The sequence below is a fragment of the Diceros bicornis genome, chromosome 3, assembly GCF_020826845.1.
Source record: "Diceros bicornis minor isolate mBicDic1 chromosome 3, mDicBic1.mat.cur, whole genome shotgun sequence".
Classification (NCBI taxonomy): Eukaryota; Metazoa; Chordata; class Mammalia; order Perissodactyla; family Rhinocerotidae; genus Diceros; species Diceros bicornis.
Window position 1 is genome coordinate 44,775,949 of NC_080742.1, and position 22,664 is coordinate 44,798,612.

Here is a 22,664-nt window from a genome sequence, read left to right on the forward strand (position 1 = left end):
AGACACTGTGCCCAGAACTCATGATACCTGAAGGGCCCCACAAAATATTTTAAATTTCAATATTTTAATCAGAAGAAAAAATGAATTATAATAATGAATGCAATGTATGCCAATATAAGCATAAAATGTAATTTTTAATATTTTTTTCTGGAGGAAGGGGCCCAAAAGACAAAGTGCCCAGGGCCCATTAAAGTTGTAATGCGGCCCTGGGGATATTTGTTATACAGTAGATAGGATTTGGGCTAGAACCTGGAAAAGGAATAGAAGATCTAACGTTGAAAGTACAGGTTGGCCTCAAGTCAAGAAGAGCCCAAATGACAAGCTCGGGAGGTTCTTCAAACTTTGGTTTACCTTCAGAGACTTTTGTGTCAAATTTTTGCTTACAGGAGGGCTTTAGGAAGAGAATTTTTACAGGAAGGAATAGGATGGATTAGTGTTAGAAGTGGGGCGATCAAATCATGAGCCTTTTGCATTAGCTTATATGAGGGTTAAAGAGGAGATTACAGTAGGAAGAGAGAGAAGGGCTGGATATTACAAACATTCGGGTATATATTTACCATGCATTTAAAATCATATGCAGAAAAGCTCCTTTTTCCCCCAGAAAATTCCCAAAGTCATAATTACACATTTGCATTCCCTCTGATTGTAAGTTCCATGAGAGGAGAGACTTTGTCAACCTTACTGCTGTATCCTCAGGGCATTAAACATGGAGACACTCAAGAAATCAAGAGAGTAGACTCTTGCAAAAGTGTTAAAGCTGTTATAACTAGAACTAGATCCCGACCAAGCCATCCTAATCATCAAAGCAAATTCCCAAAGCCTCAGTATGTGAGAAATGCCTCCCAATTGATTGATGGTTCAATTATTCTGCAGAGCAAAACAGAAGTAACAACATATACATACACATTAACTATAACTTATTTTAAAGTTAATTTTAAATGATTCTTAATTTTTTTCTAGAGTGGGAAATCTCTGCCTATGGTCTGTAACTAAAAAGATATTCATCGTCATAACTTGCATGTTTATATACAGCATTAACTCATATATAGAGAAAGTTACAATGACATAAAACCACATAATAGGCATTGAGTACAATTGTATTGTATGTGGATTTGTTAGCATTCTCACTAAGTAATTTGTGCACTTAGGATGTACCAAGCCTTGTGTCAGAAATACAAGATGAGTATGACATATAATGCCACATATTGGGTGCTGGGAGAGCACCTAACCTACCTGGAAGGTTAAGGCAAGACCTCACTAAGGAAAGGTGATGTTTGCATCAAGTCTTGAAAGAGGAAATGCTGGTCAGGTTGATCACAGCAGGAGGGCAAGCACATTTTTAAAATTATAGGAATTAGATTTGTATTTTAAAAACTTTGTTAACCTTTTCAAGTATCAGTTTCCTTATTCATGGCATGTGATGATCATCCTTTGTAACTGTTAAGCTATTTTCCGTGTTTGTTGAGAACGTGGAAAAGGAAAGAAACATAAAAAACAGTACAAAGTTTATGAATTCTCTGATGTTGAAGAGAGAAGAAATATTCGCTGTTCAATATTGGTAGTTAAATTAGATGCCTATCTGTGTTTTAGAGATTGTCTCTTTTGGAGCCAGAGGAATAGACTAAGTGAATCTTCCATGAGCTTCCAAACTCTGGCTCTTTGATTCTATAACTTGAGAAGTATAAAGAATGATAACGTTGTTAAATCACTGAGATTATATTAATACTCTGTAAAGAAACTAAAAATTTTTATAGTATTGAGATGATACCATACAACTTACAAAAAACTCATTGTTCTATACCGTTATATGAAGACTGAAAGATATCAAAATATAGCCATTTAATTGGTAATTTTTAGGCTTCCCCAAACATCATTACTAATATTACTGAAATAAATTCAAGGTAGAATTTTCAGAATTGAGCCTCATTGGCAGTTTGAAAGCAGTTGAATGTTCTCGCACTTTCTGTTGCAACAGTTCTGGGGCTGTATTCAAAACGTTGGTATCAAGATAGGAAATGCGTCTGAGTTGAGGTTCCTCTTGAGGTTAAAGGTCTGTTTCTTTCAATCAGTTCAAACTGACAGGCCTCCTGCCATCACCTCCCCGTTAGCCAGGCAGACAGGCCCTGGCCGTCAGTGTGAAAACATCTGTTGAATGGATTTATTGACTAGATCTTGTTTTTTCTCTCCTTTTCTGTATTTTTTTTTTTTTTCTTTTTCCTTCACACCGTTTATTATGTCTCTGACCTGATGAACTTAATTTGTTGACATGTCGCTCTCAGTGTCTCCCTCAATGCTTGTCTCATGTTTCTTTCTACTGTGATTTTTCTTGGCAACAGCCCTTCCTGGAGCCCCAGCACACACGTGCGCTTTCTGTGCGCCAAGCTCAGCTGGCTGTGGTTGGCATGGACGGATTAGAGAAACATCGTCTTGTCTCCAGGACGCATTCCTCCCCTGCTGCCTCCGTTTTATCTCACCCAGCAATGGACTGCCCTCTCCAGCCTCGCTCTGCAACTGGTAGGAATCCCTGAAGACTCCCCCTAATAGGCAGGATAAATGTGCCGTTCTTGTAGGATTAAGCGATTTAAATGCTCTGAATAACTCCAATAGCAGAACAGTCCATTTTAACCCAATGCAACCCAAATTTTATGAGATTTTATTGGTCACAAGACAAACAGCACATCTGATAAATCTTGGGCTTAGTATTAATAGCATCATAAATTGTTATCATTCAGGGGCCTGGAAAACACATCAACAGGTGCATGGGTTCCTTTTGGAAACAAAAATCTCTACATTCTTTAGCTGTGTTCCACAGTCTCTTCTTTCTAGTAGTCCTAGCCACTAAGAAATTTATGATGCTCAGCTTCCTCTGATTCTAAAGAGTGCCCCTCCTCCAACTTGTTTTTCTTGTTGTTTTGTTTGTTTCACTGTTTTCTTCTGACTTCCCATACAAATACTCATGGGAGACAGTGGTGCCAAGGCAAACCTTGCTTAATTCTACATACATTAGTTTCATTTCCATTTGTTATGGCACCTCTGGGTGGGCTATTTGACCAACCTCTTCCTTTGCCTACAGCTGTGTTTGATATTTCAGAACCTGGCTACAGAGGAAAACAAACCAGATAATTCCAAGGCCAGAGGAAGGTCAAGTCTGGAACACACACACAAAAAGAGGTGCCATTCCCTTTACAAAGGAACTGTGCCATAAATATCCATGTGGATAAATATTCCTTTCTGTCTGCTGGACCCTGTTCTTGTTCCCTGCTCTCAAACTGTGGCTGATCAAATGAAAGATATTGTACCCCTAAGGGACTCATAACTTGGATGCAGCAAGGAGAGAATTCATATGTACCTTCCTCCAAAGGCTCTCACAGGTTATCTGATTTATTTTTGAATCAATTTTCAGGATTCAGAGTTTGTTTTTGTGGCTTCTCTGACCTCATGCAACCCTTTGTGCTTGGAAAAGTTAAAATACTTTTTTCTGAAATCACATTCCTAAGCCTTGATATCACCTTTTATTTAAAAATCAATTAATGAAATGGCCAAGTTATTTAACTTTGACAGATATCTTTAATAAGTATGCATAGGAGCTACTTTTTATAATGTGTTATACCACAAGCCAACATTTCAGACTAGGAGCTGCAGCTGGGTATGTTTGGATATATTTCTCTCACCACATTAGCCACTGCCTCTGATCCCTCTGTTTCTTGGAGCATAGCAGACCTGCCCCGGTATCCCAGACAACCCAGGACTGCAGCCCAGTGTCAGCGGAAGCCACTTGGATCGTCATGCCTGGTTCTATCCCTGGTCTTCAGAAAGTTTTTGCTCAAAACCAGATAAATGATGTAGAATACGTTTTGTAGGTAGTCAGAGCAGGAGCCTTTAAGAATTACAATTCTTAAATCTTAATTCTTTTTTATGAAAGTGTTTTTTATTCAGCTACAAGCTTTCAGAGAACAAGAAGTAACAACCATCTTATCATAATGCTAATTCCATTCACTCAAAATCATTTCCTTAATTTAAAAGTGAGCTCAGTTATGAAGTTTTGTGGTACTGTTCCCATGTGTGCTGCTGTCTATTGTAATCCTGCTGATAGAATTTCTTTTCTTGGTTAAGAGGAGCGGCCCTTTCCTGACGTGCTTTGGTTTCTTCTACTTTTCTATGTTCCGTCAATATGAATGAAGCAAGATCTCTGAATATTAGAAAGATCCTATAAGTTTGAGAAAACGGTGTTGCCAAATGGACAGGGTTTGTAGGCCTTAGAAGAATCCAGGTGAAAGGGTAGACTGCAAACCTAATAACATAAGCATGACGTAAATATAACCTAGTCATTCAAACTAAAGACTGGGTCGTTTCACATAACCATGATGTCAGCATCCTAGTATCAGGGTTTATATTCTAACCGCAATAGGGAGATGAACTTGAGATTATTTTCATATTTAATGGACTTGATGAGGCACCTTTCTGGCCTAAATGAGAGATTATAGAAACTTGTATTTTGAAAAACACAGGATATTGTTCTTAATAGGCATTCAATAAATTTTAGTTGAATCAACAAATATTAATTTGTATGGTGTATATATAATACATGTACACATAATCATAAACATTTATGAATTTACTAGTTCAAATTTGTAAACACTGGAAGTGAAAGTTACTTTATAATTCTTGTTCTGGTTAAAGAATGACTAGGTGATGTCAAGGTTATATATTTCAGTAGAGAAAAACCTTCTTATTGACTTATTTGACCTTAAAAATATTGCATCCTAACACTTAAATTCTTAAAATAAAAAGGCTCAATAAATTTTTAGAAAAGTCATGCAAAGTATGAAATTTATATATCCACTAATTGCCCCTCCTCTGTCATTGGGATTAAAAATATGTATTTGGCACTAGTGACTTGCATTTGGTGCTTTTCCAAATCCAAAGGAAGGGAAATGCACCATCTTCCAGCTGCTCCTCCACACATTGTTCTGGTTTTAATCCAAACTTAAATTTCCTCTGTCACCTGCATACTCTTCTAGTCCACATGATTTCAAAATTCATTTTAGTGTTTCTAATGATCTTGATTTTAGAGGTGAACTCTTAAGGCTTTCCTTTGTAGTATGTTTGAAAACAAATACTTTTAAGCATTAACTCCTTTCTTTTGACTTTTTAATATCTATTTGTTGTAGATACATTAAAAACATTAGAAGTGACATTCAGGTATTTTCTTTGGGAATATCTAAGTTTTTTCAAAAGAACATCATACAATCTCACACACTCAATAGTTGTTCCACTAAAAAATAAGGAAAAGAAAACAAATACCATGTAAAAGGAGGTGATTTGATTAAATCCATTCTGTAAGAGCTATACTTTTTGGCACAACTGAAAAGTTATTTAATACTCAACTTGCATAATTTTCAAAGCACACCGTTCAAACCTTCACCCTCCTTGTGGATCCTCAACAGCCAAGTGGAGTAACCACGCCACCCCGCTTTTTGTACAGAACAAAACAATGTTCTGAGGGGAAAATGTTGTCTGAGTCCAGTTAGTTGTTGAAAGATGAAGTCTCCAGTCCATTTCCTGTGAGGACTTGAATGAACCAAGAAACAGAGACTAAGAAGGAGCCACTACCTGTTGGCCCTACAGAGAGCCTGGATGAAGATATTTCTAGGAGGGACAGGAAGAGCATATGATTGTGCACCTGCTGTAGTAATAATGAAGAATGTGTGTTGTAAAGCCAGGTTGCCACATATTCAAATGGATTTTATATTATATTGGAATATGAGTAATAATAGTCAATTTTTAAAAATAATATTCAATTTAAGAGGCACTTTTCTCATTCTATTTAAAGCCAAGGCATGGTGTTTATAAGAGTTCTGATAACTAAGGAAAGGGAAATGTATTTTATTTTCTCTGCTGTAGTTCTGTCTTTTACTCAGCTGTTCCTAACAGAGATGAGGCTTGGCCATGGCTCACAACAGGAAGTTGACAGTAGATGATATAATTGTTCTAGTTTATACCAAACAGGATTTATTGAAACAAGAATTTAATGGCAAATAAATGTGATTGACTTTATCCTCCCTATCCCCCAGTACGATTTAAGGTCTTTCTCCCAACACTAGTTTAGTTTACATAGTCTGTGAGTAAATTCTTTCTTTGTAACATTATCTTTTTAGTCAGTCTAATGTAAAATAGAATCATAGTGCTCAAACTAAACCAACATTTGTGAAAGCCATTAAAAATAACTTAGTTAAAACAGGTTTTAAATTGATGTCTTGTAGGTGGCACATCATGATGGAAAGTGAAAAACATTTGAATATTTCAGTATGAGAATAACAACGCTGGCCTGTTCTGTTTTGTTTTTTAATGAAAGATGTTTTCCCAAGTCAGACTAGCTCCAGTTAATCCTTCAAGTTTTAGTTTATATTATATTTTCCCTCAGGAAACCTTGCTTGGCCAGCTAAATCCAAATTAAATCTATTATGGTCCCTCATGACAAACTGTATTTTTCCCTCAAAAATTGTAATTATTTATTTATTTTGGAGATTGAGTTCCAATGTACTCTCAATGAGGGAATAAACTATGTTTTTCCGTTCTTTCTAACCCTAGCACTCAGATACATGGCTAGCACATGGAGTGTGCTCAGTATACATGTTTACTGTATAATAAAAAAATGAATTGACAAAGAAAGGAACAAATAAATGAAATGAAAGTAAATAGATATGAATTATGTAAAATTATACAAAAAAAGGTCATTGGTATATTAAGTGAAATTTTGGAGTAACATATTTTTCTTAATTACGAAAAAATCATACATGTTCATTGAAGGCAATTTGGTAAATCTAAAAAGCTGTAAAGGAGAATTACTCATTATTCCATCACTCAGAGGTAACCATAAGTAAAATATATATTTATTTATTTTCAATATTTTTTTCTTGTCCTATGTGCCTTTCTTTAACAGAGTAAAGAAAAGTAATATGTGTGTCTGTGTTCATGTGTGTGAATATCTGTAAGTATATGTGTTTGTGTGTAATTGTGTATATGTGTATGTATATGTGTGTATGCATGTGCTTGTGTGTGTGTGGGTTTTAAGACCTCCCAGAGTAAATTCTGTTACTACCTTGTATCAGAATGGAGAGATTAATTTCCTCTGGGTAGATAATCAATTTTGAAATTACTGTTCTCAAATAAATGTGCTTGAAATTTCTCCTGAAAAACTCATCCAAAATTTGCTCTTCTAATTCTCACTGAAGATGATGAAAATAGCTATCTTCTTTATTTAGGAGAGTAACTCAGCTTGGTCATATATATCATATATCATATTTATTAACATATATATGTATAACTATTTATATATATTAGTTATACATATATATGTATATGTATATATATGTTTTTTTTTTAATTTTAAATATTTTTTGGCTTTTTCATGCCTGAGAATGTCATCCTATTACCTTCACGCATGCTTGGACACAGACTTATTGGGGCACATGTTTTTTGTCTGAAAAGTCTGGAAATATAGTCAAGTGCTCAAGCATTAGTGTTGAAGAGGAGATGTCTGAGTTTAGTGTTAAAGAGAAGTCTGAGGCCGTCCTGATGTGTGTTCCTTTGTGGGTAGCCTGTTCATTCTTTGTTGGAGCCTCATAGTATATTTTCTTTATCCTGTTAATTTAAAAAAACAAATCATCTTTATGATGAGCATTTGCAGTTACATACTCATGTATGTGTCTCTTTCTACTTATAGAAAAATTCTTCAATTATTCCTATTGTTCAATTAATCTCATTTCTTCCTCAAGAGCAATCACAACTTTGTTTTCAGCTATCTATTCTCTCCATGTTTTCCTCTCATTGTGTACATCTCTAAGTTTGTATTCAATAGCGCTGATCTGGTTTTCTGAAACGTAAATTCCTTTTGTGTTGCCTCCAATATAGATTTTAATTTTACTATTATTTATTAGTTTCCCTTGCAGTCCTTATTTATCTTATCCATCTTTGTTTTTATTCATTAGTTTAGCTTGATCTCTCCTTTTAGCTTTTGATTCCTGTTTTGTAGGACCAATGTCCTTTGACATTTGAAGATGCCAAAATGTTTTCTAAGACCTTAGTTTGGTTTCTAAGTAAATCATGTTCACTGAGCTAAGTAGTAGGAATGATATTTCCTTTACAGTTTCTGTAGCATATTCTCATAGGCTCTGATTTTTCTTTTTATTCTGCTCACTTATTCTTGAATGTAGACAAATCTTTCCAGATATTTTGCCAGCAAATTTGTAGTGAATTGCTTTTGACTTCACTTTTTGCCAGCTTACATCTTTGTTGAATCCCCATCTTGGCTATGTAGTTGAACACTTAATCCAATTCCTACGTTCTAACAGACTTTCATGTAGTGTTAGTTGGAAGGCCTAAGGTGGGATTTCTTCTACTCACTTCCTTTTTAGCTGTCTGATACTCTGATAAGATGATTTATGTGGGGGAAAAAAACTATGTCTTAGGAAATACTTCTTATCTACTCAGAGGGACAATTAAGCAAATTTTAAGCAATCATATTTGGATATTTCATTTGCTTGCTGGACAAATCAGGTTTCACACATAATTAAAAATTTCTCTATCTGGTACTTTGGCTCCTGTTAAAAGATATTACAAAAAATATTATAGGCGTTAGAATGTAAAGCATACAGTAGAAATAGAAAAAATAAGGCAAGATAAACTTTATGGATTGATTAGAATTATGGATAGAAACTGTAACAGCTACTGCTGTGGGTATGATTTGGAGGTTATTAGAAATGACTTTTGCTTCAAAATAACCCCTTCTATCCATTTCAGTAATTCTACCCATGGCAGGTCATTTAAAAAAAGTATATTTTTTTAAGAGATCGTCTCTGACCTCCTAGCCCTGTAAATTTTTCTTTTCTTTACCATACAGAGTTTTTTAAAAGCATGTCATATAACTATAGTTGTACATGCCTCACCTTTACTACTAGATCATAAGTTAAATGTAGTAAAATGAAGTTGCTGGTATCTGGATCATAATGAGCATTCAGTGACTGTTTACCGAATCTGCATCTTTCAGGAGAGATATCATGCTCCATGTCTTTGTGTCATGCTATAGTCCTTAGTTCAGTCCTGGCCCTACAAGGTGTTTAATAAGTATTTGTTGAACAAATACCTTGGGAAGGTGTGAAACCTCAGGCAGTTACCAGAAAAGCATAATGAAGTTGAATGTTGAGAACTAGGAATCAGGATCAGGAGTTTTAGGTCTAAAGATTCAACTTTCCTGATAGACCAAAGTGGACTCAGCCTAACGGTGTCGTATAAGACTAGGTATAAACCTGAAGACATAAATGGATTCTGTGGCTAAATAATCACTTAATTACATGCAATGATTAAGAAAAGGGAAAGATACTACACTAAGTGCTTCAAACACTTAACTCATTTAATAGAACTGAAAGCCAGAGAAAGTACAAAGTCCAAGCTTATCTAAAAAATTTATCAAAAACTTTTAAGAGTTTTCTTTTTGTTGGTAGAAAATAAACTGCTAGGGTTAAAATGCAGGTAAAGACTTTGTTAAGACTCCTTTGTGTATTTTCGCAAATCCTAATTTTAACTCTTGTCCCATTGATCAAGAGAGAGATTGATCCATTGGCTTATGTTGCAAGTGGTAGCCAGTGAGGCAGAAAGGGTCAAAGAAAAGTAGAATTCCATATGAATCCCAAAGTGAAGAGCAGGCTTGTTTCTCACCCTGTAAGTCTTTGTTTCTGAAAAAAAGAGAAAGAAAGAAAAGAAAAAAAGAGAGAGGAAAGGAATGGATATGAAGGATGAGGTTAAAGTCTCACCTTGCAATCTACCTGTTAACACCTCATTGCTACATCATTAAGATGAGTAAGTGGAGGTTTGGGGTTCCAGACTTTATTTATTTCCCCTTAAATTCAAATGTCTTTCCAAGAGCTCCTGGACTTTGTATTATAATCTCCAGATACTTGGCAATAACTTCCAGCTACCATAACCTATTTCACATATATATATTTTTTGGCAGTGGTTTATGGAGAAAATGTTAAAAGGGGAACAATTACTATGGAGGTGAAATTAGACAGTCAAGAGATGAACTATTGAAAAATTAAGCAACTTAATGATTAGAATCTCTACTTTTGAAGAATATGTTTTCAAAATGAAGGAGATAGTGTATTTTTTGTTTCCTTATTATCATTAATATATATTTTATTTTATGTAGTGTGAAACTGTGGTTAAAAATATATTAAACAGTTCCTCTCATGTAATAGCAACTCATAAATACTTGATATATCTGAGTTGTGAAGACATGTCTTATATATCTTTATATTTGGAATGTTACTTTTTATGCCTGCCTGCTTTCCTTTCTGCTTTCCTTCATGTCTTCCTCTTGACTTTATTTAAAAATATTTATTCGTCTCCTTTTCGTAAAAAATACCATGTAGAAATATAAAACTGAATAAAATAAATGCCTGTATTAGAGGCACTTGCCTGTAGGAAGTTAAGGCATATAAAATAAAGGGTAAAATACTACAGAAATAAGGCTACAAAAACTTGAGGAGTCCGAGGAGATCCATCACTTAGGTTCATCAAGGAAGGCTTTATAATGGAGATATCTGACCTAGTTCTTGCATCTATTCCTTTATTTATGTTTTTCATTCATTCATTAAAAATACTTTTGAAGACCTACTATATTCCAAGCATGTTTCCAGACACTAAGAGTTCAGAGGTAAACAAAGTAATTCTAGTCTGTGCTTTCATAGATCTTACCAGATAGTGAAGAAAATGTACAATTAACAAGATTATACAACAATTACGTAATTGTGATGAATGCTCTGAAGAAGACGTAGAAGATGCTATGAGAGCATATAGTTGGAGACATAATTCAGAGATCTCAGGAAATGCTTTGTTAAGGAAGTGACATTAAAACAGCCTTGAAGAATGAAAAGGAATTAAACGAATGAGGGGTAAGAAGGAAGAATTTTTGGCATAGATAGAACCACATGTATGCAGATCCCAAGGGTGGTATGATTTTGACCCTTTTGAGGAATAGAAGGTAGGCCTTTGTGGGAGAAATAGAGATTAAGGGAGGAAGGTATACGAGATGAAGCTGGAGAAGTGGAGAGGGGTCTATTTATGCTAGCCTTAAGATATTTTAAGTATCTCATCAGTGAAGTCACCAAAGAATTTAAGCAAAAGTAGCTCCCATTGTGTGGCAAATGGAACTGAGTTAAAGTCAGGTAGCCAGTTAAAGGGCTATCTCAGGGGTTCAGATTAGAGATAATAGTACCTTAGATTGTGTGTGGGTTTGGCATTGGAGATAAGAAGTGAGTGACTCAAGGTGTATTTTGGAGGGAAAACAGACACTACTTGTTGGTTCATTGGAGAGGGAGTGTCAAGGGGACACTAAAGTTTCTTGCGTGAACAGCGGCAGATCATGATGACCTTTACTGAAATGAGGAACACCATGTGTGCTTTAAGATCATGAACTCAAATCTGAGACACTTTCACTTTATGAAAACCATGAGACATCCAAATGGAGACTTTGGATGGGCAATTGAGTAGACAAGTGTGCAAGTGTACTGCTCAGAAGAGAGATCAGCACTGAGGATGAAAATGTGAGTCAGGGGCATAAGGATGGATTTTGAAGGCATTTGAGTCTTAAGAATGGATATTATTTGGACCAGCAAAATGATATTTTTTCTTAAACATAATTTTTACCACATGGTTTCAAAATACATATGTCATTCTTCTGCATGATTTTAGTACATTCAGGGGCAAATATTTTCCCCTCTTGAGTAACATTCCTCTAACACAATAATGTAAGTCAAAGGGAGAATAAAATACATTAATTAAACTTACTTTGCAACATAAATTGCTGGTACTTATCTGTTTTGAATAGATATTTTGAATAGATATTTATTTTTACTCTTTAATTTCTTATTATGGATTCTTCTGCCCTCACTTCTTGCCCCCAGAGAATTATTTTGATGGTAATAGGAATATTTGATTGGTTAAATAATTTCTTAAGTCAAGCAATTTTGTAAGTAACATGATTTCCCCCCAAGGAATGGAGTTAAGGGTGGAAATCTTTTCAAAATTAACCAGAGTTATAATTAACATCTAATTTGTTACTTCAAAAAGTCCTATTTTATGTGTCCCTAATATAGTCTATTTCATCAAATTTTTATAAAATCTTTCCCATCATAGAGTCTAACTGAACTATGAGATATATTAACTCATGATAATTTAAAAGCAGATTTTATTCAAGTATCTATATAATCTCTCGTAAAGGTATTGCAATTCAATTTTTAAAGAAACACTTCAAATGTCCCACAATATTATAAGATCTACAATATCCATATTGCTTACAGATTGGCATTATGAGAAAAGCACAGTAAGCAAAGAAGAAACTCTTTCTGCACAACTTTGAAGGAATTGCTAAGCAGAATAAGCAAGCAGTTGGAAAATCTTCCAGTTTATTACAAGGATGTAGCCCTGATCTAAAGTCAGGCTGGAATTACTCATTAAATAAAGTCACAATTTAAAGAGTCAGTTCATTTTGTGGCTTCAATGTAAAATTTAAGCCTCTACTGAATTGAATTTTCTGTCTAAAAATACTTCGTAATGATTTAAGATTCGTAAAATCACAGTATTTCTTTTTTAATCTGAAGTTTCTTAAAATGTCACCATCTTCATCACTTTACATACTTACTAAGCTAGGGTCTGAGTATTGATTACTCCATGCGTTGACTTCTTTTGCATATATATCCAGACACAGAGGACTAAATAGCTCTTATGTGCTCCTGGGAATTTGCAGATATGTGTTATTTCTCTACTTGTGAATTTACTTTAGAAGAATGCCTTTTTTGGAGTAATCGTATTGTCATCTAACTTGTATCATTACTCGATCTTGTGCTGTGTTTTCTTTGTCCTGAAGGAATTGCCTACGACCCTCTGATGCTGAAACACCAGTGCATTTGTGGTAATTCCACCACCCACCCTGAGCATGCTGGGCGAATACAGAGCATCTGGTCACGGCTACAAGAAACGGGGCTGCTAAATAAATGTGAGGTAATCCTGAATCGGCCACACCCTTTTACTTACTTAAATAAATCATGTAAAGAGGCCAGTATTCATTTGGATAGTACTAGAAAAATGTTAACCCTGTAGCATTAACACCATAATTGATGAACCATCATAGACACCAGTAGGACAGAACTTATGACCTGACTCTGGTCTGGGCACACAGTAGGTACTCAGTTAATGTTGATGGACTGAGCAGCTGCATGATGTGTGTGTGCTATTATTGCAGAATTTTTTTTACACAAGGTGGCATTCTTGTTTCCAAATAGCTATATTGATTGAGTTAATTTTCTGAGAAGTGCTTGTTATTTCTTCTTATAAGCTATACTTTGAAATCAGGTATATGCCAATTTTGCCTCGTGGGAATGAATAGATTTAAAAGATTAACTGTCTTCTTGCCAAGAAAATTCACTTCTTTTTATTGAAGTTTTTTTTTTTTTTAATTTTTATGGTAGAGGTTTGAATACTTTTATTATATCAATATTTCTTTAGACTCATTTCTGTAGATTCCTGATGGGTCTCATTTTTCATTTAGAAAAATCTGTTTCTTTAGACTTTCAAAAGTTAAAAGTAAAAATGATATCAACTCAAAAAGGCTTCCATTGTCAAACTTGCAAAATATATAACAACCAGCAGCTGTCTGACTTAGTTTCTATAAATGTCCATTGTTGCCTAAGATCCAGTAACATTCTATATTCGAGTCTAAAACATTAAAAAAACTCCCCCACGTATTTTCTCACACTACTTTAACATTTATTGATCAAAAATATTTTCTCCTGGGTCTATATTATGTTCCAGGTGTGTTCTAGGGACTAGAATTATAGAATTTCACAAGGCAAATATGGTCCCTGTTCTTACAGACTGACAGTTTAACATGTTGCTATTTGGTCCTGTTGTCCTTTGCAGATCAATGAAGGAAATCCAGTGTTGTTCTCACCGGTTTGGGAAGGAATTAAATGGATAATATTTTGACTATAGTTATGTCGTGAGGAAACTGAGACCATTTTAAATTAATTTTTCTTTGATAAAATAAAGAAGCAATCGTTTGTGAGAAATTTTGAGTTCATTAACTTTTGGAAACCCAAAATGTAGTCAAGCAAATTCCTATTCGAAGCCAATTTAGTTTAAAGTGAACTTGTAAAATATTTCGTTTGAGATAGAAATACCGAAACAGACAGAATGTTTCTTAGAGTCAAGTGCACTTGCCTCTAGTTGATAGCTTGAGCCACATCGGTCTGATCATTCTTCTCTGCAAATTAGTAAAAATAACTGACTATTGAAGATGCAGAGTCATTCATTCAGTGTGTTCATTTCTAAGGATAAATTATTTTCTTTATTGATTTTCTCTTTTGAAGATGAATAATATATCTCATCTTACAGTGGAACTAAATGATTATTTTCTTTACATCAAAACATAGATAATGTCTATGGGTCATTTGGCAGTTGGGATCGTGAATGAATACACCAGAGCAGTGTGTACAGATTTAGTGTCACAAGTCTTATTATATGTTTATAATAGAATTATCTAATATTTTTCATATTTTACGTTCTGCTTTTGATTAAATATCTTTTACCTAGAAACTCCAAAGTGAAGGAATTGGAGCTAGATTTATCTCTCTGATCCTTCTCTGACTGAAAATCTTTTATTCATCTTTTGCCAGTAGCATCCCTGCTTTTTTTTTTTTTTTTCTGTGAGGAAGACCAGCCCTGAGCTAACATCCGTTGCCAATCCTCCTCATTTTGCTGAAGAAGATCGGCCCTAGGCTAACATCCGTGCCCATCTTCCTCCACTTTATATGGGACACCACTACAGCATGGCTTGACAAGCGGTGGGTCAGTGCGTGCCGGGGATCTGAACCCTGGGCCACTGCAGCAGAGCGTGCACACTTAACCACTATACCACCGAGCCCGCCCCAAGATTTTCGTGTTTTTGATAATGCATTTTGGAAGCAAGATCACTCTGTTGTCTACACAATCCCATGTGGAATACATAAAGTAAACCAGCATGGAGACTTATTTGTGGTGGGCTGGTCTTAATGGACATTTATTAATGTGACATTCCTGTCCCACCTGTGCATCTGCTGTGGATGTTTTCCAGCTTGGCAATCTTTCTGTGCTTTTGCCACCTGAGGCATTGCTGTTTGCATTTTTTCATGTTCAGGACTTCGTTATATCCTGGAGCCTTACCCCAGCCACTCCAAATTAGCAGTGGCTGATCACAGCCTTCAAATGCATTGTTAGATTGCAATCTATTACCTGAAGGAACACTGTTTATGGAGGGAGCAAAGTGCAGAAATAAATGGAATGTAATATGGTTCACACTGGTCTCAAAATTTTAAAGTCTGTTATCATCCCTATCTGATCAATATTTTTCAATTCCTCACACATCACACTATTTTAGTCCTGTATTATCTGAAACCATAAAATTCAGTTTCTACGACAGCACTGACTGCTATGATATCAGACCCAGGGTGAAATGTCAGAAACACTGTAGGGTTCACGAGAATGAGTGAGTCTAGGCCCAGCCCAGACAGCTACATAAGAGTCTCTCTGGCGAACAATCACACAGTTAACACATGATGCACTTGAAAGCCCAGATCAGCAGATTTGCTCTTAATGAAGACCAAGCACAGAAGTCTGATCCAAAACTTTGCAATAATGCAGACAGAACACTCTTTCACCTGACATGGTTTGAGAGCAGTTCCCAGGTGTTCATTTTCTTAAGCGATGAAATTGTTGCCCATATGTATGTATTTGTTCCTATATTATCAAAGTATCTATGACTTTACGCTGACCTAATCCAAAACATGAAATGGAATTTCTAAAACCATTAAAAAACAATTAACTTTAAGACACCTAGGATTTAATGTACCTTTGCCTATGTGCGAATGATTTTAGGCATATTCAAAGTGGAATTTTAGAAATGATCATTAACTAAACAAATGTTATCCTTTTCTAGAGACTTTCAGGTTCCATATAAGATAAAATATAGTACCGAAAGGGATAAGACATAGAATCAAAAGAAACAGGAATTATTTTCTTTTCCTGATTGTTTCTGCCGGAAGAGTAAGGCAAGAAATAAAAAAGGAACATGCAGAGATTATTAGCTCACTCAGAAATAGTGGAATCTATTTCCTTAGCCAGTATTCTCCCCAGTAAATACAATTGAAACATTTGGCACATGTTCGTTGTGGATTTTCTTTTAAAATTTTTGATTTGACAAATTAATTCTAATATACACATTTATTATTAATATATTATTAAACCCTCTTGCAAGGATGTTAACCTTTCTATCTCAAGCCAATTTATTTTGAAACTTTCAATGCTGGGGGTAGGGGGAGGTGGGAACAGAAACATAGAACATACCTTTTAGCAATTTACCAAAACTCATTACAATCAGTTGCTGAAAAACCAGGAGAAAACACACTGTAAGCAGCAAGTGGTCAGGTACATTGCAGCTGCATTATCCAGTTGAAGAGGCAAGAAGGTTCCTACGCTAATAGGCTTCCCGGTTGATGTTAACGAGCCTCCTAAAGGGCTCAAGACCAATGACAATATCTTCCAATTGGACTTGACTTATTTACTGCAAGAGAAGAAGTTAGGTTCTAGCTTGAGTGTGAATGAATATTTACCATGATGGCCCAAGGACTTAAGGAGAATCAGGTCTGTCTTTCTAAATTGTCTCAGTAGGACAGTCTGGAAGTTAAAGTCCAGCTCTCTTCCTTGGTTATGTCTAAAGCATGCCTTCCTGAGAGGGTAAAATCTATGTGTCTGGGACTCTAGGGATTTGAGTACCAGCTCTGGTGTCTAGGTGATAACCCAGAAGTATGGACAAATTCCTTTTATGGTTGCAAGAAATAAGAACTTAATTGTCTCAAAAGAGAGAGGATTTATTAGATTTTATAGAAAAGGATATAATCAAATAGGAATATGGGGGCCAGTCTGGTGGCGCAGGAGGTTAAGTACGCGAGCTCCACTGCAGGGGCCCGAGGTTCGCCGGTTCGGATCCCGGGCGCATACTGACGCACTGCTTGGCAGGCCATGCTGTGGCGGCGTCCCATATAAAGTGGAGGAAGATGGGCACAAGTGTTAACCCAGGGCCAGTCTTCCTCAGCAAAAAAAGAGGAGGATTGGCAGACATTAGCACAGGGCTGATCTCCTCACAAAAAAAAAAAAAAAAAAAAAAATAGGAATATAACACATACAAGCTGGGTCAATGTATTGTTTCTCAATATCCAGATAGCAATTTACCATCTTTGAACATTATTTTCCTGCCAGATCTGTGTAGCAACCCATAGTTTGTGATCAACCTGTGCTTTCAGAGAAGGAATCAACAGAGCTCTGGGAACATATAGCTGGCCAGCAAGCAGAAACATGTCGCTAGATAAGTGACATTCATTTATTGATTACAGTGGTGCTCAAATGTAAGCATATATCAGAGTCATCTCGGAGGAGGTTAAAACATCGATTGCTGGGCTCCAACCCCAGAGTATCAGATTAAATAGGAGTGGGGTCCTATTGGAGTGGGGTCCAAGAATTTGTATTGCTAACATGTGTCTGGGTGATCCTGATACTGCTGACGTGGGCACCATACTTTGAGATATCCATTCAGTAATATTTATTAAGAATTTGAGTTTTCCAGGTTCCTGTGTTAGAAGATGGAGATATAATACTGAGAAGATGCATCCTCTGCCTTCAAGGAGGTTACTTTCTGATGGGATCAATAGACACTAATGAGATGATCACACAAATAAATATATAATTACAAACTCCCAAGGAGTTTTGAGTCACTAGTTTTATATTGCAGTGATTTTAAAGATTCTTATTGATTGATCCTGGGGACAAAATAAAATGAGAAAGACTGTGGTCAGCTGTCCCCATGGTCTTGACAGCATCAGAAGGGCCCTCTGAGCAAGAGATAAAAGAGGAGATGTTATATATCAGAGTGCAAAGGAGGAAGTATCCCAGACCTGATGTTGAAGAGCTTCCCCTCCTTCCATTTTTATTCATTTCCTTTGTCTATTTGGGCTCTTATTTCACCAGGACAAAAGCTAAGGAGTCTCAATTCTCCTGGTGCACAGAGAAGAGTCAGCTTTCTTCAACCAACAGAGTAGTCGATTTTGCAATTAAGCAATGATACGATAGAAAAAATGGCAATTTCAAAACATTAAACGGTCTCCTTTGTTTCAAAACAATAGACTGATTCACAAATCAAACTTATGTATTGCATCAATTCGTTTAGCAGTGTAGAAAATTAATCAAGATGGATTCCTTCAAAGGTTATTGTTCAACATTAGATTTGACCTTAGTCCTGCAATTAATTATCTGTGTACTTTTGTCAAATCATTTAACCTTATCGGTCTTTGGTTTTCCCATGTGTAAGATGAGGGTGTTAAGCAGGATATTTGCTAGGATCTGTTCCAGCTCTAATATCGTAAGAAATTAAATGGCTAAGGAGTTCATTTGGAACATAACACTTTCTTTGGTTAAGAGGAGACAATATTTTTAGGACGTTTTAGTAAATACATTTTATTTTTTAGATTGTAACTTTTAGTGTAAATTGGCTGTGCTTACTAGTCCTGATTAGCAGCCACAGAAAACATTAGTCCTTATTACGTTAGATTACAGTGGTTAAATGGGTTAACTTCTTTTGGCATGACGTGACACTGCTTTTAAAAAATTGTGTTGGTTAGTAGTCTTTCTTGCCAATACCATTTAATTTTTTCCCCTATTGAATCATTCAGTCTTAGTTTAGTGATTCTGTTGGGAGCAAAAAGCAAAACCAGCAGCTTTCTTGTCACCATAAGAAATGGATCTGGAGGGGTCATTTGGTGTCCTCTTTGGGAGTAAGCTCTTTGATTAGGTAGCCAGGTTTTTAGTGTGTGTGCCCCTGAAGAAAAGAATGTGCTCTTCTGTTCTTAAAAACTGCGGAGATTGACCCATCATCTGTTAGAAATGCACTTGTAGTTGTTTTTCCAGAAGTGCTCATGACTCTCAGCCCCACCAAGCCACCCACAGACATTTGCCTGCTCTCACATTTGTTTTGAGAATAATAACATTTTATAATGCTTTCATTGGATTACATATTATGTGGAATTTGCATTGCATCTTTGTAACTAATATTGAATAACTTTGTTTCGCTTAATTCATAAGTAAAAAGCATAAGCAACATACTGTGCTGAAATGTTTAGCTCTTTTATTCAAGTGCCAACTCAAAGTAATTACAAAACAATTCTGGGACACAAAACTAAGCTACTGTTGCCCCTTCTGGGACTTCTCAGCAGTTCCAATGAGAAAAGTGGAGAGTAGATTTAGTGAAAAGCTTAAGATGCCACGTAGCTCAAGGATAGGGTCTCCAGGACACTTTCCTACACATGCAGGTGATTTTAAAATACCTTATGCAAATCTTAATAAAGAAATATAATACTCTTTGGCAAAACACTTGGAATATGCAGATTTTCTGAGATTGATGCTACAAAGCACTGAATACTAAAAGTTAATGGAAATTCAATTAAACATTTGTTTTATAGAGTAATCTAACTAGATGGCAGCACATAACAGCTTACTGTTTTGTTTAGTTTGCAAAAAAGTTTTGTGTGTGTGTTTGTGTCTTAGAATCTAACCACAAAGCAGTAAGAAACTCAAACAGGGAGTCTTGTGAATTGTCCCCAAAGGATATGGCAGTCTTGGGAAGCAGGACAAATGATCTGGATGTGATGAGTAAACCAGGGTACACTATGTCATTATTCTGAGAGATCTATGTATATCACAGTAGAGTGGACATAGGCAGATAAATACATTAAAAATACTTGTGCAGGGGTTCGCCCTGTGGCTTAGCGGTTAAGTGCGCACGCCCCGCGGCTGGCGGCCGGAGTTCGGCTCCCGGGCGCGCACCAACGCACCGCTTGTCAGGCCATGCTGTGGCCACGTCCCACATAAGTGGAGGAAGACTGGCATGGATGTTAGCTCAGGGCCAGGCTTCCTCAGCAAAAAAAAAAGAGAAGGACTGGCATGGATGTTAGCTCAGGGCTGATCTTCCTCACAAAAATAAATAAATAAATAAAATACTTGTACACCTATAATCAGAATTAAGATGATTGGAATTTTTTATTTTGATTTTTATTTCTTCAAAAAAGGAATAATTAATGTGGAAAACAACCAATAAAAGGAAATAAGACAGGCTGCCCTTCTGAGTCCATTTGGAAAGAGATACAGGATTTTTTTAAAACAGCACTGTTAAAGCTGATTAATAAAAAGGAATAGTTATATGTTTTTCAACCATCTGAAAATTGTAGTGCTAAAGTATCAAAATATTTATTGTGACAAAATTGGTTTCATACATGATTACGAAAAAAAAAATCAATGCTTTAACCCAAACCATTAAAATGTTCATTTACCATGTTGTTTAAAAAATAATTACAACATAAGAGATTTAGTTGTATAAAAATTGAGCAGTTACAATAAGGTGTAATATTTTTTCTTACTTTCTGAGGAGGATAATGATTTGAAATGGGTGGAAATAAAACTTAAAAAAATATAGTACATATGCCTTTTACCACTCAGACCTTTATTATTGAATGGGATTTGCTGTTTTTCTGAAGTGCTTTTGAAATGTCTCTGTCTTGAAATATTTTTTAAATAAACTGTAATGAGTGAATCAAGCAGTATTACATTCAAGTAGAAGGCACTTGTCATTTAGATCAGATAGACCTTTTTATTTCCCAACTTCCTCTGTGCCAACCGTTTATTTTAACTACTCCATAGTCCCAAATGTTGGTCAGTACATACAATGTCAGTATCTTGAATTCACTTATAAGCAGGAAGAATGGACAGCTCCCTCTAACATGTGATTCTTGACTTAGGCTGCCCATTAAAATCCACTGGGTGGTTCTAAGTATCTGGATGCCCAGGCAGTACCCACACAAAGTCAGTCAGAAGCTCCAGAGGGTAGGACCCAGGCATCAATACCGTTTAAACTTCTGCAGCTGATCCCAAGGTGCAGCCAATGATAAAAATCACTGCAACAGAAACTCAGCTTCTTAACATAAGCTTAATGCGGTAGAGACAAACAGGTGAATGGAATCAAAATTTGGAGATGGGAGAGTAACAGAAGTAAACATTTACCTGGGAAACAATGGTGGCATTAAGTCAGAAGTTCCATACACAAAAATTTTTTTAAATTGAGAAAAATGTTTATTATTTTGATATTTTCACAGGCTAGGAATATGAGTTCTAAAAAATACTCTTATTTTTCAGTTATAATTAAGCAAATAAAAAATGAGTTTCAAGGAGTAGCTAGAGTCCTTTTGAAAACCCTCCTAGTCAGATCTCCTTTCTTGACTCAACCATGGTAATCTATTACGTCAATGATTGTATTTGCTTGCCTAAGGCAAATCTATATGTCAAAACAAAGAATATTTTATTGTTTTTACTGTGTGTAAGGTTATTTCACATAGAATTTTATCATCTTAGGTCTAAAAGGGGGCTTCAAAGCAATTTGGCCAAAACTCCTTATGTTTATAAATGAAGAAACAAAGGTCCCAAAAGGTACTTCATAGCTGGCTAGACACATGAGAGTCAGAACCCAGAACTTAGGGCTCCTGACTTTCAATTCACTTTCTTTCCATGGGGCGAACGGAAAGGACCAAAAGCCTCTTGGGCTGCCTGCCTGCTTAGTTGCCTTCTTCCTTCTTTCACTGTCCTTTCTTTATAAGAAAAACTCTGAGGAGAACGGGTTATTAGATGATGAGGGAGATACGGAAGGAGAGAATGCACCGGGGGGGAGAGGTTAGAACATTACTTATATGTAACATTTAAAGAAGCAATTGGTTGTAGCATTTGAAAACTTCGGTAGGTATGCTTGAGCATGAGCAATGAGACCAGATTTTTGTATTTGTTAAGAGAAAAAAGTGTATCAAGAATAATGAACAGCCTGTGAACTGATTCATTAAATATTAAGCATGGAATTTGTAACCGAGGGTAACTTTGACACTCATAAGTCATTTACGATTCTTTTCTTTAACTCTGTGTGTCTGCAGCCCTGCGGATTTTTGTAGAAAGAAATAAAAACTCAGCCCTATATTTAGGGACACTGGATGAAATATTTTCATAAACTGAGATATTTCAGTGGAAATTCTTGCCTAATATGTCACCACTTTGAAAATGATTAAAGAAAATGGGGTCTCCCCCAGCAGAGGCAGGTACTTTGACTTGTCAAATTTAAGTTGGACATTTTCTCTTAGTTTGGAACTGCCACAAAATGAGCCCTTTCATGTCCTCAATAATACCAAACCAATGCAATCCATCTGTTCTGCTAAATTATTTCTAGTTCCCTAACCAAAGGCACTGTTTTTTCATGCATTTTATCATGATTTTATGCCCTTTATTATATTTTACAAAAGGTTCTGATTCCTCCAGGGCCAATGAGAACTGATTAGGACACTGGCCTCAATCCAGGCTTTGAACACAGGAGGGGAAGGAATAGAACTGTTTCCTTTTTCCCCTGCTCCTTGGCAGGAAAAAAATATGAATCTATACCGTGTGTGTGCTCTGTGTGTGGGTGGGTGTGGGTAGGCTGCATTTTATCCTGTCAC

General features: G+C 35.9%; 1 protein-coding gene across 1 annotated transcript in view; it reads left to right on the top strand.

The window, feature by feature from the left end:
• HDAC9 (histone deacetylase 9) overlaps positions 1–22,664 on the top strand; it is an 809,523-nt gene that overhangs the window by 554,499 nt on the left and 232,360 nt on the right. The window contains exons 13-14 of the mRNA XM_058526733.1: positions 2,337–2,514; positions 12,926–13,059. Of these exons, the coding sequence (XP_058382716.1) occupies positions 2,337–2,514; positions 12,926–13,059 (312 nt within the window). The remainder of the gene's footprint in view (positions 1–2,336; positions 2,515–12,925; positions 13,060–22,664) is intronic.